Source organism: Echinops telfairi, unplaced genomic scaffold (assembly GCF_000313985.2).
Source record: "Echinops telfairi isolate 266 unplaced genomic scaffold, ASM31398v2 ScPeMD7_25;HRSCAF=90, whole genome shotgun sequence".
Classification (NCBI taxonomy): Eukaryota; Metazoa; Chordata; class Mammalia; order Afrosoricida; family Tenrecidae; genus Echinops; species Echinops telfairi.
In genome coordinates this window covers 6,642,535-6,658,003 of record NW_022103922.1, presented here as the reverse complement: position 1 = coordinate 6,658,003, position 15,469 = coordinate 6,642,535, and the positions used below count along the sequence as shown (strand labels likewise).

The 15,469-nt window shown below is 54.6% G+C and overlaps 1 protein-coding gene across 1 annotated transcript; it reads left to right on the top strand.

Annotated features, from left to right (window-relative positions):
- Positions 1–218: 218 nt before the first annotated feature.
- Positions 219–14,930, top strand: AK3 (adenylate kinase 3). Its single transcript, XM_004714456.2, has 5 exons — positions 219–377; positions 6,792–6,911; positions 8,778–8,950; positions 9,854–9,972; positions 12,652–14,930. The coding sequence occupies exons 1-5, from the start codon at positions 227–229 to the stop codon at positions 12,770–12,772; spliced, it is 684 nt and encodes a 227-aa protein (XP_004714513.1). The 5' UTR covers positions 219–226; the 3' UTR covers positions 12,773–14,930.
- The last annotated feature ends 539 nt before the right edge of the window (positions 14,931–15,469 follow it).

Here is a 15,469-nt window from a genome sequence, read left to right as displayed (position 1 = left end):
GGCGATCGCGTGCCGGACCGGGCGGGGCCTGGCGGGGCCTGGCGGGGACGCGCTCCGGGACTGGGTGGCCGGCCCCGGCGAGCTTGGGGGCGGGGGCGGCCCTGCGGGCGGGGTGACCGCGCCTCACTTCCGGGCGCGCGGGGCTGGGTGCTCTCGCCGCGGCGGGCGGGAGGAGCGCGCAGGCCGGAGCCGGACCCAGCTGCGCGGCGGCTTCTTCTCTGCGGCCATGGGGGCGTCGGCCAGGCTGCTCCGCGCCGCGATCATGGGGGCCCCCGGCTCGGGCAAGGGCACCGTGTCTTCGCGCATCATCAAGCACTTCGAGCTGAAGCACCTCTCCAGCGGGGACCTGCTCCGGGACAACATGCTCCGGGGCACAGGTGGGGTGCCGGGTCCCCGGCTGGGGGTAGTGGGCGGGGGCCGGGGGTGCGGGCGCGCTCCTCTTCGCCTGCTGCGGCATCTGTGGAGTGCGTGACTGCGCCCCCAAACTCGGGCCTCGGGGGTCAGCTTTGGACGGGTCATTGGGGGCAGGGGCTGGGGTGAAGGACAGGCTCGAAGTTCAAAGGCTAAAGGAAGGAAACCCAGCCCTGGTCGCAGCTGCTGCTGAGACTCCTTGGGGCTGTGGCCTGGTCTCCACGTGACCCTGCACTGGGAAATTGGCGTTAATCTTGCTAAAAAAAAAAAAATAACAAGAACTCGGAGCCATCGAGTAGATTTTGACACATAGCCACCCAGTAGGACAGGGTAGAACTGCCCCTGTGAGCTTGCCGGCCTGTAACTCGCTGCAAGGGTGGAAGTCTCACCTTTCTCCTGGGAACGGGTGGTTTGGAATTGCTGACCTAGTGGTTTGCTGCCCGATGCGGAACCACCGTGCCACCAGGGCTCGGCTGGAATCTGCTAATTTTCACAGATTTTGTCATCCTTGTTTAAAGAGTAGGAGACCTTTAGTTCTAATGCCTCCGCCATAGCCCAAAGAGCAAGTATTATCCTCATTGGCGTCCTCAATGCCTGCTAGAATTAGCACTGGTATTTTTATTAAAAAAAAAACCCACAAAAAAAAACCAGAAACCAGACCCACTGCCCAGCAGTGGCCCTACTCATAGCGATCCTACTGGACAGAGCACAACTGCCCCCGGGGGGTTCCAAGGTTGTAAACTTTGTGGACAAGGACCGCCACATCGTTCTCCCTCTCCATCTACCCCCGCATAACCATGCAATGAGGGCCCCTTTGATTATTTTCTTTTTCCTGACCCTGAGATTCCTTGGGCACAGAAGCTATTCTTGTGCATAGTTGGTCATCTGAAGATTTTTTCTTCTCATGTCGCATAAATTCTAAATAGCTCAGCACAAAATTCAGCCAACAAACTACATTTCACAACGTTGAGCTTTATGCGTGTAAATTATGTCAGAAGTCTGTTTATTAAAAAAGCCACAGTGAGTAAATTTTTGTTCCGTTTTTCTTTCCAAAGGAATGCCTTTCCCCCCAACAGAACCCATTTTGAAGCTACTTTTAACAACAACAACAAAATTGTAGACTGCAATGCTTGCAGGTGGTGAAAGCCTTAGAAACTGGAGCAGAGCACAAAGAAATATTTCCTTCATCCTCTGCTTTTTTCTCATTAAAATGTTGATTTCTGCTCAAGCACGTCTATTTTTGCCAGCCTGTTAGGGTCGCTATGAGTGGCGTCGAGTAGATGGCAGTGGGTGTGGCTTGTCTTTAGCTTTTATTTCATGCGCGGTGCCATCACATACAGGTCGGTAGATAGCCCCTGGGTCGCACGCTGCTTGCCCACCCTGTTGCCAACTGAAAGGTTAATGGTTCAAACTTGTCCAGAGGTAGGTACCTCAGAAGGAAGGCCCGGCAGTCAAATTCCAAAAGGTCACAGTCGCTGAAGACTGTTCTCTGCACACGCAGGGTCAGCATCCACTGGAGGCCTTGGTTTGGGTTTTGTATCTTTTTTTTTCCCCTGATGGCTGGTTTGTTTGTTTTCTTAAATCATTTTATTGGGGGCTTATACAACTCTTATCACAATCCATCCATCCATCCATTGTGTCAAGCACATTTGTACATGTTGCCATCATCATTCTCAGAATATTTGCTTTCTACTTGAGCCCTTGGTATCAGCTCCTCATTTTTTCCCCTTTGTTTGTATTCTGTCCCAGCCCGTTTTCGCCTTCTCTGTAGTCTGACATTCAACGAGGCAGCATCGAAATCCACTTCATCCTGTCTGATGAATCTGCGCGGCTTCGTTGGCAGTTACTCCTTGTGCTTCTTTCTCTCCTAGCATTGATCTGGAAAAATACGGTCAAGTGTTTTCATGAAATGCTGTCGGAGGGCTAAGTCCTTTGGCTTGCTTGCTTAACGGTCTTGTTGCAACAAGTTGAAGTAGTTTGGTAACTTCCAGCTGCGTGGGTTGGGATGAGGCTACCCAGAGTGGGTGGGGCAAAAAAATTGCAAGGAGGCGAGTCTTAGCCGGGTGGGTGAGAAACTGTGAAAAGCCTACGGTCCGTTAACTTTTAAGACACAAAACATTTGAACAAAAATAAAAGACAATGACATAACGGTTTTTTTAAAAATCCAGAAGCTGTGGGTGGTTTGGGGCTTTTGATTCTGAGCCGTCCATCCTTGTCTTCTTCAGCCAGTTCCCAAACAAGGGAAGGGGGAGGAGTGGAAGTTTGGCTGGCCCCGGGGTGCCTGTGGGTTCTGGATCCTTGCAGCAGTTCTTCAGCAGGGAAAACAAGTCTCCCCAGCTTGGGGAGATGTTATGACAGATGCGCTCTCCTCCTCAACAAATATTTGTCAGTGGGCTGGGTTTCCCCACACAGGATCAGGGCCAAAAGGAAGGCGTAATCCCTAACTGGAAGAATGTCACTTACCACGTTCTGGGTGAAGTATAGTCCCTAAACCCAGAGAAACGCAGGTCACGAGAATACTTGAAAAGAAAACGAGGCCCCTGCTACTGGGGACCGAGGTAGGACAAGGTTTCCCCTGCTTTCTTGAGGGTGTCGAGCAGCGTGTCCACGCTGTGCTTGGAGGGCACACAGACCTTCCTGTTGGACAGGTCGATGTCAGTCTGAACTGCCGCATCAGAGCGCCCCTCACAGGTCATGTCCACCGAGAACGCCTGCTTTGGCACTACTGAGGTGGTGATGGCGGCCCACAGGGACCCGACACGCACTCTTTATGGGAGCAGACAGCCTCATCTTTCCTGGAGGAGCGGCTGTGGATTCAAACCACTGACGTTGCAGATAGCAGCCCACCAACGTTTACGGGGATCCTCATAGGGACCCCAGGTGAAGTGGCTCGTCTTTTCCCATCCTTTGGTTCTTTTTTTTTTTTTTTTAATAAATCTTTTATTGGGGGGCTTTTACAGCTCTTATAACAACCCATACATCCATTGTATCAAGCACAGTTGTACATATGTTGCCATCATCATTTCCAAAACATTTTCTTTCTACTTGAGCCCTTGGTATCAGCTCCTCTTTATTCCCGGTCCCATCTCTTTGGCTCTTGTCTGTAAGTTAAACCCCCAAAGCGCCTGACTGTCGAGTTGATTCAGGTTCATAGTTGTAGGCAACAGAACGGGAAGGAAATATATGCAGATGAATCCTTTAATCTCATCCCTTTTTATTTCTTTAATACACCATGAATATAGTTCTTTATTCATTCATCTAGATCAGTGTTTTTCAACTTTCCTAATGTCGCGACCCTTTAATACAGTGCCTCATGTTATGGTGACCCCTCCAACCATAAAATTATTTTTGTTGCTACTTCATAACTATAATTTTGCTCCTGTTATGAATCGGACAACCCCTGTGAAAGGGTCGTTCGACCCCCAAAGGGGTCACAGCCCACAGGTTGAGAACCGCTGCTCTAGATCAAGCCCTTGGATTCTCATATCTTAGAAGCCTGCGGGCTGGGCTTCTGGGGAAGAGGGAGGCCTTCATCCTTGTGAGTTGGAGCTGAATCCCAATCAAATTCTCATCATTAATATTGTTCCCCACTATATCCTCCCATAATAGTGCTGCCTTAAAGTTACCTCTTACAAGCACCTGGCTGATTGCTATCTAGCAGGAAGCTTGAACTAGAGAAGCATTCCCCCTGACCTGCCCCGCCCCAGCGGCACTGGTGTTAGGTTACTCCCCCAGTGAACTCAGGGACCTTCAGGGTTAGGGTACAGCCCACTTTGTTGCCTGTGTGGTTCCCTGTACTTAGGGGGGCTTGCACGCCCCAAGAGTGTGTGTATGTATATATATATATGTGTATATATATATTTCTCTCGGCGCAGACCTGGCCCCTGCAGTCATGGTGGGTCGTGGAGCTGTCACATGCTTTGTCTTGTCTGATGATGCCTCTGTCCGTTACCCCTCATTACACAACCTCCCCTTGGACCCATTCGGTGGTGGGTGCTGGTACCCCACACAAGTGACCCTATAGGACAGTAGAGCTGCCCCATATGTTTTCCAAGGGTGTACAGTTTACGGGGAGAGAGAAACGGGGCTTTCTACTCCCATAAAGAGTTACAGTCTCGGAAACCCACGGGCAGTTGTGCTCCGTCCTGTCGGGCGCTGAGAGTCTGGGCAGTGACTTGGCAGCAGTGAGCTTGTTTCCGTTGCTCTTGCTCATCTTTACAGGAGCAGACCGCCACAGCTTGCTTTCTCAGACAGGACAGCTGTGACCCTCCAGACAGCGGCAGAGTGCTTATCCTCAGGGTGCCTCATAGCAGTCACGCCCGCTAGGATGGCATTGACAGTGGTGGCTCCTGGTTGCCACCCCGCTGATTGTGACTCACGGAGCCGCTGTGCCTGCTGTTCCACACCGGTCTTAACAATTCTGCTTTCCGCAGAGAGTGCCCCACTTAGTTTCCTAGGAGCTTTATTGGTGTGTAAGTGACATACCTTACAAATACGTAAATCCGCCCATGACAACGTGCAACTCTGTGGATTTAACGATCTTCACGGGCAGTTGTGGAGCAGCTTATCATCACCCGTAGAGGAACCCCAGTGGTGCTGTGGGTTGGGTGTGGGGCTGTTCCCCACCAAGTCGGCGATTCAAACCCACCAGCCACTCCAGCAGAGAACGATGAAGTGGTCTGGTCTCTTAAAGATGTCCTGCCTTGGAAACCCCAGATGGGGTGGTGTGAGTTCGGAGACTCGATGGCAGTGGGTACATCGCTCCTACCCAGCTAGCTGCGACCTCCCTTCCTAGGGGGTAAAGCACCGACCTTCTGGTTAGCAGCCAGGGCCTTGAACCAGCGCTGCACCGCCCAGCCTCCTGGCTGGTTACCCTGCTTCTGAGAGCAGCGTCTGCAGGAACTAGGAGCAGGTGAGAGACGTTGTCACGGACTGGCTCAAGCTCTGTGCTGGGCATGGGAGCCGCTCAGACGGAGCGTCCCAGCCTGTTGGGGGCGAGGTCTGGCTGGTTTAGGTCATGTGAGCCCTCCAGGCTTTCAGGGAAGGACACAACTAGCAATGGCTTTTTGTGCAATGCAAACACTCACCTCTTAGACCATGTCTTAGAAGGACTTCTAGTGATTACCATCCAAGTGGGATCTGACTTCCCCAATTGTGTTTTTTTCCCCTAACCTTTGCCTTCTATGTTTATTCGTGAATCACTTTGTAGAAAATTAACTTATCACAAATCATTGCCTTTGAAGCTAGCTTTTTTGGGGTGATGGTATAAGTGTGGAAGCTCCCAAACAAGTTAATTGTTTTGCATCGAGAAGAAAATAAGCTTTTTAAAAAGAAGAATTCTCTTTAGAAATAATTCAAATTATTGGGAACCAAGCCAATGTGTATGTACCAAAATCCAAGAGCATTCTGGACTAGGAGCCCTTGCATATCATGTGGGGAGCAGGGAAGGTAAAGCTTAGAGCTGCAGATCATAAACTGCTGAAAACTAAAGAAAAGATGCAAAGTGCCTCTGACACGCAGAGATTTTAACACCTGCTGATAACACATGGGTCCATAAACCCATTGCCATCATGTCGATCCTGACCCAGAGTGACCTGTGGGAGGGACCGAGCAGAATTCCCCGAGTGTCTCAGCGCGTGCTCAACCCACTCTGCCACCAAGCCTTTTTTGTTGGCCGGTAGCTGTCCCGTTGTTTTGTTTTTTGTCTGAGATCTGGGCATCATGGTTGCACATTGGGGTGCTGACTGCAAAGCCAGCAGTTCAAAACCACCATATGTGCAGTAGGAGAAAGATGAGACTTTGTACTCTGATCACCCATTTCGGGTTCGGAAACCCACGGGGGCTGTTCCACCTGCCCTTTTGTGTCGCTATGAGTCAGCATTGACTCGGTGGTGGTGAGTTTGTTTTTTGTTGTTGTTTACTTACAGGCACGTGTGCCCACGTAATCAAAATCATGTTGGTTATTTTATCGCCTCCGTGTTCATCACAAATGTTGGCAGTAGACATTTTCAAATAAATCAGCTACACGGAGGGGCCCTGGTGGTGCAGTGGGTTAACTGCCGGGCTGATGACTGAGTGGCTGGAGCTTCAGACCCACCCGTTGCTCCGCAATAGAAGGACGAAGCAGTCTGTTTCAGGAAAGACTTACAAGCCCCCCTAATAAAATGATTTTTAAAAAAAAGACTTACTGGCCCAGGAACCATAGAGAGCTGTTCTTCCCTGCACTGCACTGCAGGGTCACTCTGAGTCTACGTGGGGGCAGTGGATTTTGGTCATTTATGGCACCCCGGACGTCTCATCGGGTGAGCAGTTCCTAGCTCCCAGGCTGGGGTCCAACAGATGCCCTTGCTGACCGGCTCCCTGCCGCCCCTCCCCTGCAGAGATAGGCGTTCTGGCCAAGACTTTCATCGACCAAGGGAAGCTCATCCCCGATGACGTCATGACCCGGCTGGTCCTGCACGAGCTGAAGCAGGCGGCCCGGGGCAGCTGGCTGCTGGACGGTGAGTGGAGAGGCCATCGGCTGGTTCGGATTCAGAGTGGCCCCGTCAGGGGTCCTCGTCTGGGGCCTGTGTGGGAGGAGAGCACTAGGGCTTTCTTCTGTGGCCTTCCTATTGGCCGTGGAGAGCTTCACCCCTGCACCACCAAGGTGCCTTTTTAGCTGCCCAGGGTGCTGAACACCGCTGGCTGGAGAGATCACATGGGTGGGCAGGAGCTGGCCAAGGGGGCCTGGGTGCTGCTTCTAGCCCCTTGAGGCCTTGGGTTCTGGGTGCACAAAGGTTCCTGTTAGATCCCCACCCCCCAAAAAAAAACCAACCCCACTGCCATCAGAGTGGATGCCGACCTGAGTGGATAGTGACCCTCAGGACAAAAGCAGTTGGCGGTTGGGCAGCACACTCGACTTTGGCTCATCCACGCCCCCCCTCACACCCCATGAGCTTCTGGTGGGCAGAGGGGCAGGAGGCTGAGGAGGAGAGAGGTGAGCTGGGAGGAAAAGTGGGTCCTAAGTCCCTTGGCTTCCCTCAAGGACGGTTCTGAAAGACGAGAGTCAGCTGGAAGGTAGCTGAGTGAACTCCCAGTGGAGGAGTTGAGGGAGGCCGCTGGGAGGACATCATCCCCAGAACAGAGTGCACAGAGACTGTGTGGTGTCCCCGTCCCCTAGGTTTGAAGCCTGTAAGTGACAGAGCTGGACCTGGAGAGATGCGCCCCCTCCTAGGCCTGGAGCTGAGCCGTCTCGGGAGGGTGGGGGACAGAGACGCTGGGGAGACTGGAGCCTTAGAGGTAGCCGGTCACAACGTGCCTCTGTGGCCTCTGAGCCAGGTCTGTGCCAGGGTGGAAGCATGACAGCTGATCAGAGCACCTGGAGACGCCCAGTTCCTGTTCCCGCAGGAGAAGCCAGGGCTCCGCCTGCTTCGGCCTGGCAGACGGGGCAGGCTGCGGGGGCCACCCAGAGTCCTCTCTCTAGGGGCCTCAGCACACACACATGAACGCCCAGGCCAGAGTCTTCCTCAGCCGGAATGGTTTCTTCAGAATGGCGTGCGAAGACATGGAAGGAGAGGGCCGGGGAGGAGGCAGGAGGGGAAATGATGCAGCAGGGGTGAGAGGTCTGGTCCTGCACTGTCCCTGCTGTTTGCAGCCACTGTGCCTGCCCATCTCTTTGCCCACCCTGTATTGTATGCTCCCTCTCCAGAGACTGGCCCCTCCTGCCGACCTGTCCAAAGGCCATAAGATGAAGTCTTGCCAGCCTTGCTTCGAAGGAGGGTTCTGGCTAGACTGCTCCGGGGCAGATGCACGTGTCCTTCCGGCAGCCCGCGCCTGGTCTGCGGTCTGGGGGATGGTCTTCACCAGCCCCCTCGGGGAGCTGTACCGATTGTTCTGCCGTCGTCCTTACTCATGGTCCAGCACTCGTGTGCGGCTGAGGCCAGTGGGAATGCCGTGGCCTGCGTCAGGTGCCCTTTTGCACTCAAGGGGATGTGTCCAGTGAGGCAGGACAGCATTGCCTGGGGCTGAAGTGACAGATGGCTAGGCCTCCTCCTGCCCCCCAGCCGCCCCGCAGGGACCGAGGGTGTGCCCTGGGCATGGCCCCAGCAGCAGCTTCCACACAGCTGTGGGCGGCCGGCCTGGTGCGTTTTCCCGTTGTTTGGTTGTTGCCCTTGGGTTGACCATGGGTGGTGTCGCGCACAGGGGACGGGACACAGCGAAGTGCTTCCCGAGGCAGCCCCAGGATCTGCCGTGGGCTGCTGGGCTCTCCTGGTCCAGGCTGCTCCCTCAGCTCACTCTCTGGGGTAGATCGAGTCTACACTGCTCAACACGCACTCGATTGTTTTTCTTCCCCTGCCCCTTCCCTTTTAAAATGGTATCTTCAAAAGGCTTTCCAAGGACCGTGCCACAGGCTGAAGCCCTGGACAGAATGTATCAGCTGGACACGGTGATTAACCTGAACGTGCCCTTCGAGGTCATTAAGCAGCGCCTCACTGCTCGCTGGATCCACCCGGCCAGCGGTCGTGTCTACAACATCGAGTTCAACCCTCCCAAGACAGTGGTGAGTAGTGGTGGTGGGACAACGTGGCCTGCCATGGAGCACACTGTCCCCTAGCAGTCAGCAGTGGTGGTAGATCGAGCCTGCGGACCGGGCCTTCCACAGAGCGCTCTGTCCCTAGCGGTCAGTGGTGGTGGTGGAGTGAGTGCAGCTTTCTCTGTAGCACCTGCCTCCAGGCCTCTTGCCCTCACAGAGCTGCAGGTGTAGCTACGCTCTGTGAACTTGGAAACTCTGCTCCTGACCGGAGCTCCTGAGGTATATTCTCGGCTTCCTGGGGGTGGTCAGTTGCCTGGTGGCAAAGGTGTTCCTAGAGCAGCAGGCCGAGAATTCGTTCTCCCTGAGCTGACTGTGACTCACTGCTTAGAGCAGAACTGTGCACCACTGGGTTCTAAGTGGCCCATACTTTGGAAGTAGACAGCCAGGCCTTTCTTTGATGCACCTGAGTGCACTTGGACCTCCCACTTCTCGGGTGGCAGCCGAGCACACTCACCATCTGGACCCTCCAGGACCTCCACCAGCAGAAGCAGGGGTCTGTTGTTCCTTCGAAGCCTTTATTTTTGCCCCTCTCTCCACGGAGCCAGGGAATGCCTGAGGGGGTGTGCCGGGGCTAGCGATACCTTTGCTTCTTGAGCTGTCCTGTCGGAGGGGAATCTTGTGTGCATGTCAACTTAGTCCCGAGGCGCCTTCCCAAACCTCTGAGGGGTCTGTGGCTGCCACCCAGGTCTCCGGGCTCGCTGTCCCCAGGATAGGCCGAGGTCCAAGCCTGTGGTTGCAAACCCTCCGCACTGCACCCACTGCACCGTGGTGCTTGCTGCTTGTGTAGGGGGCGTGTTGGTTTCACAGCCAGGTGAAGTTGTGTCTGCAGCCCCTTGCAGGAATGTCAGGCTGGCTTTGCCTCCCCTTTAGGGCGTGGACGACCTGACGGGCGAGCCTCTGGTCCAGCGCGAGGACGACAAGCCAGAGACGGTCCTCAAGAGGCTGAAGGCGTACGAGGCCCAGACGGAGCCGGTGCTGGAGTACTACCAGTGAGTGCTTTGCTTACCAGAACCGCTCTGGTGTGGGGAGCAGCCCCCCCAGGAGGGCCGGGAGCCTGCGTTCCATCATCCCGTGGGAACAGGAGACCCCACACAAATGGGCTCTGCCCATGAGGGGGACTCGCTCTTCGAAGGGGGGGCTGAAGGTCAGCACGCCGGCTGGGTGTGGCTGGTTCCAAGTGTGTGCTCTTCTCTCGTCCCTGCTGCCTTGTGTGTGGTGCCTGGCCCCAGGCCGGCTCTTCTTTCATGAAGGTGGCTGGGCCGCACCTGCCACCAGGCATGTGCTCAGAGATCCTCACCAGGCCTCCTCCCCTCAGCTTCAAAGACCTCCTGGGCTGGTTCCCATCCTGAGGGTGGGGGTGGGGCCTCTCTGAGGGCACCCCGTCCCCAGCACTCCAGCTGACGTCCTTCCTACCAGTTCATCCACTGGCTCAGCATGTCCTGCCAGCAGAGGTCCCAAGGTCGGCACGGCTCAGCTCTTCCCCCCTCCGTCTGCCCTTGGAGCTGGGCAGTGGGAACCGCATGGTCAAGGCCTTGCCCAGAGGTCCTCAGAAGAGGGGAGGCCTTCAGACTGGACAGATGAAAAACGACCCACAGGGCTGTTAGTCGAGGGAACTAAAGCTTCGCTTAGGGGCTTGTGTGCTTCACAGGGTTTCCAGGGGCGGTTTTGTTTTTAAATGGAAGCGGGTGGCCAGGCCTTTCTTCCGGTGCCTTTGCCTGGGTGCCTGCCTCCAACCACAGCTGTGTACCTTAACCCTTCACCACCCTGGGAAGGGCTTAGTTCCTTCATGGTGTGGCGAAGGACATTGGGGAAGGTTGCCCAGATACATTGATGACTCGGGTCTCAGGCTTAAAGGTACTCCTAGCTGGTGCTGCCTTCTGCCATTAATTCAGGTTTCCCCCTCTCGCTTCCACACGCACGGCGAGGCCTGGACGTAACCCGATAAGTGCTGCGCAGCCTGTGATGGTGCCTGCCTGTCTGTGGAATCATTGTAGCATGCCCGCAATTGCACTGTTTTAAAAACCCTCAACTCTTCTTGGCTCTGGGGCAAGGTCTGCATGGACCAACGCTCTCCAGAGAGCCTGCTGAGGAGGAAGCCAGTTCCCTTTGATTACGTGGACATTAACCCGCCACACCAGTGTTCTCGTTATGAGCGTTCGAAGCAGGTGGGCTTCTAATATGATGTATTTGCATACAGGAGCCGGGGTGGCATGCAGGTTAAACGTTGGTTGGCAGTTCAAACCCATGAACTGCTTCAAAGGAGAAAGATGCAGCTGTCTGCTTCCATAAAGGGTTACAGCCTCAGGGACCCTCAGGGGCAGTTCTATCCTGTCCTGTAGGGTCGCCATGAGTCGGCATGGACTTGAAGGCAAGTGGGCTTGGGCATCGGCATGGTTTCTTTTCTTTGGTGTTACTTACCCAGAAAACAGGCAGAATACTCATTAACCTGAACTGTGGTGAATGTTAGGCGTCCAGAGGGATCTTTTGGTCTCCCGTGAGTCCTTGGAAAACCTGGCTGGGACTGCAGAGGTCTGACCGGGTCTGGCTGACCACTGACTGGGTAAACAGTGTGCCACGACCCTGCCGTGTGTGTCAGGGTAGAACTGGGCCCTCTCAGGTTCTCGGGGCCTGACATTTCAGAAGCAGATTACCAGGCCTCTACTCCGAGGCCTGTCTGGGTGAGCCCAGTGTGTGCCGCCGCCCGGGTCTCTGCAGTTCTGGCTAAGCAGTGGCCATCAGCACAGCACGTGTGTCACAGAATAGGGTGCTCAAGGTTGTGACCTTCCACAAGGAGAGTGCCAGGCCTTTCTTCTGTACCTCTGGGTGGACTGGAACTGTGTACACACACACACACACCCCGGGACTCCATGCAACCCCTAGGCTCTGTGTGTGTGCGCCCACATGTGTGCACCCTGCCTGGGAGGTGAGGAGGTATGTGTGCTTTGAAAGGCAGCCAGGTTCAGATCCTCACGTCGTACCCCACCTCCACCCCCAGGAGCTGCAGTAGACAGACTGGCTGGTGGCCTGCCTGGGACAAGCCGGGGCCCTCTCTCCTGGATGGGAGAAGCCCACGAGGGAAGAAAAAATAAGTCAATAAAAGCAACAGCTTTTCCTCCAGTTTCCCCTAGAAGCTAGAATGGAGTGGGGAAGGCAGTCCAGTGAAAAGAGGGGCTAAGTATTAGCCAGCTCTTTTTTGCACCTGGGTGAGTGAGCGCAAGAAACCAAAGGGGGCTCTAGGGTCCCACCCAGCCCGAGTTCGGCAACCCACCCAGTGGGTGGGCTGGTCTATTATTTTACTTCTCAGCTTGTCCCCTAAGGAAAGCTGGGCTTTGAATGGATGTATCCACTGAAATAGCATTAGAGTGCACTTAGCCTGCAGGTGGGGGGCTTCAGAAAGATGGCGGAAGGATGGGATGAAGAGGGAATGGAATTTCCCCACGCATTTTCTGAAGGCCCCTCTACAGAGCAGGCTCCACAAGGGGCCGGCAACCCAAGGGCACAGATGAAACCAGGCTCGGTGCCCGGTGCCCACAGAGCCTTTCTCCTTCATCGCAAACCTACACTCAACTCGGCCCCGGACTCCACCGGCGTCTTTGTTGGCAGAAGCTTAAGGAGACTCAGGCCTGTGTTCTTCTCCACCCTTTCACCCCCTACTCCCCCTCTTTTAGGAGAAAAGGGGTGCTGGAGACCTTCTCCGGAACGGAAACCAACAAGATCTGGCCCCACGTGTATGCGTTCCTGCAAACCAAAGTGCCACAGACCAGCCAGAGAGCCTCCGTCACTCCGTGAGGAGCGCGCGGGCCCACCGGGGAGCCAGGCGGACCCTCCACGGCCCGATGCCACCCGAGTGCACCCTGTACCCCAGGTTCCTTTCATTGCCGCTGGCTTTCTGAGATCCTGAAGGCTTGCCAACGGCGTCCATGCTCGCACTCGCTGTTCCAAATTGTCCAGTGTGGCCTCCGGCCGTCTTCTGAGAGCATGCCCACCTAACCCGTCCGTGAAGGCTGTGCAAACCCAGAAAGTTCTTTTTAGCTCCACATTAAAAGAGCATTTGGTAGCCATCTGCCTTTTCGTTCAGTGAGTGGCTGATAAAGGTGTCCGTCCTCTTCTGGGAAAGCTGAGTGAACGTGGTCCTACTGAGCTCATCTCTCCGAGAGGCGTTATGCATAGACTGATGCCCAGAGGGAGAGCTTCCTCGCACTGGGATTCGTCTCTCCCACATTCCAAGCCTGCCTTTAAGAAACCTAACACGCTGGCCGAATATACTCCATTTATACTCCGAATATACTCTGTCACACCTGCTGTTTCCTCGAGTTTTCAAAGTCCTCTGAGATGTGTATCCATCACCGCAGTCAGGCTAATAGTACTGTAGCAACTGGCTTTCTTTTTGTGAAATAGCATGTATACAGATAGGGAGGATTAATGTAGAATTGGATAGTATACCTTCTTGGAGAAGCAGCAGAGTGGACTGAACTTTCTCTTCAGTGGAAATGTGAAGTTGTGCGTCTTCTCAGAGGTCACTCAAGTTCAGAAATGTGTGAGGATGCCCGTGTTTCTTGGTGGCCAAAATGTCTGATATGCCTCGCTGCATTAGGAAAGGAGGGAGAGGGGGAAGGAAGGACAGAGACCAGCGCAGTCGTATTTCGTGAGCAGTGGTGGCAATGCACTGGCTTCACATGCCATTACAAACTCACTCACTGCCATCGAGTTGATTCTGACTCATGGGCACCCTAAGGACAGGGTAGAACTGTCTCATTGGGCTTCCAAGACTCCGAATCTTTGCAGGCAGAGATGGCCTCAGCAGTCTCCCTCTGAATGGCTGGTGGGTCTGAACCGCTGACCTTGTGGTAGCAACTGATAAGGAACCCGCCAGAGCCCCCACGCTATATGTATAAAATGACCAGGAAACTCCAAACCCTCTACTGTCTAGTCAATTTGGGCTCATAGTGACGCTTATGGGAGTAGATAGCCTCCTGTTTCTCCCTCGGAGCGGCTGGTGGTTTCAAACCGCCCACCTTGTGGTTTGCAGCCCATCATGGAACCCACTGCCACCCCAGCTCCTTTTGCTGAACCAAGGCTGAACTCCTCCTCGAGGAAGTGGCTGTGGCAGCAGAACTGCATGGCCCGCACTTTGGACGTGCTCTCAGCTAGGACTGGCCCTGGAGGACAGACGGCATGCTTTGGTAGAGGGTCGCTGAGAGGGCAAAGTCGTGGACACAGTGACTCCAGTAATGGGCCCCAACACGGCCACGTCGTGAGGATGGCCCAGGGCCCGGCCGAGTTTCCCTCTGCTGTACATACAGTCGTGACGAGCCAGGACCCACTCGCTGGCACTTAGCCAGAAGATTCCATGGCCATCCCTGCAAGTGCCGCAGGAACAGCCCTGGCGGTGTAATCCATCCGTGCGGCACGAGGCCTTCCAGGGGCCTCGAGGACGCGATGAGACCAGGCTTCATCCCCAGAGGAGGAGACACACCACTACACCGTAGCCTAGTCAATGCTTTTTAAAAACAAAAACCCATTGCTGCCAGTCCCACCCATAGCCCCTGGGAAGGACAATGTAGAAACAACCCCTCTCCCCCATAGGGTTTCCATAGCGATCTTACTGGAAGGTGTGAACTCCTGCCTTCCCGTTAGCCCACAGGTGCTACCACCACGAGACCCATGTCCAAACAAGGCCTGGCCTCTGCTCTTTTCAACGTTTGAACCACTTTGTGTACAATCGGTTCCTGTTTGGGTGGGGAAATTGATTTCTCTGATTATTCATTCCTTGTTGATCTTTCAAAGCGACCAAGACAGTGCGTTTCATCTTTACAAAATTGTTTCTAATGCTTTACTTGAATGTTGTGTACTTTACAAAACTGTTTTTACTAAACTCATGAATTACCACTGTACCCCAAGGCTATGCGACCTGCACTCATCTTTATAATAAAACGAAATCTCCAAACTGTGGGTGACTGTGTCTGTGGCCCCCTGCAGCGCACTCTGCACCCCACCTGTCCCTGCCACCTTTCAAAAGAATGTTCACTCTCCTTCCGGGTTTGGGGAAATCCGAGTGAACAGTGCCTATGCTGGGGGAGTGGACATGGTCCCAAGAAGGCCACCGCAGCAGAGAAGCCCATATTGCCTGAGAAGCCTTGTGGGCTCACATGCTGCCTGGAAGGATGGCAGGAGCCGAGACCCCCACTCAGAGGGTCTCCTGCTCAGTGTCTCTGCCTGGCAGAGGAGGACCAGGCCTCTCTTCTTCGGAGCCACCACTTGTGTAGGCCCCATCCTCGGGGAGTGCGTGCAGTGTGCTGTGGGAAACGCACACTGGTGGCCGTTTGGCCCAGCCCGAGACGCCATTTCTGCTCGGCTCCACTGGTTATGTGTTGGGCTGCAATCCGTGCAGCTGGCAGTTCAAAACCAGCAGCAGCGGCTCAGGAGAGACCGGGCTTTCTACTCCCATGAAGTGTCTCGAAACCCATAGGGGTCACTATGAGTCAG

Bases quoted from the DNA above. Each gene is read 5' to 3' on its own strand.
- AK3 (XM_004714456.2), top strand. From the start codon at position 227: ATGGGGGCGTCGGCCAGGCTGCTCCGCGCCGCGATCATGGGGGCCCCC. The intron at 378-6,791 runs GTGGGGTGCCGG...CCTCCCCTGCAG, and splicing joins CAACATGCTCCGGGGCACAG to AGATAGGCGTTCTGGCCAAG. The intron at 9,973-12,651 runs GTGAGTGCTTTG...CCCCTCTTTTAG, and splicing joins CCGGTGCTGGAGTACTACCA to GAGAAAAGGGGTGCTGGAGA.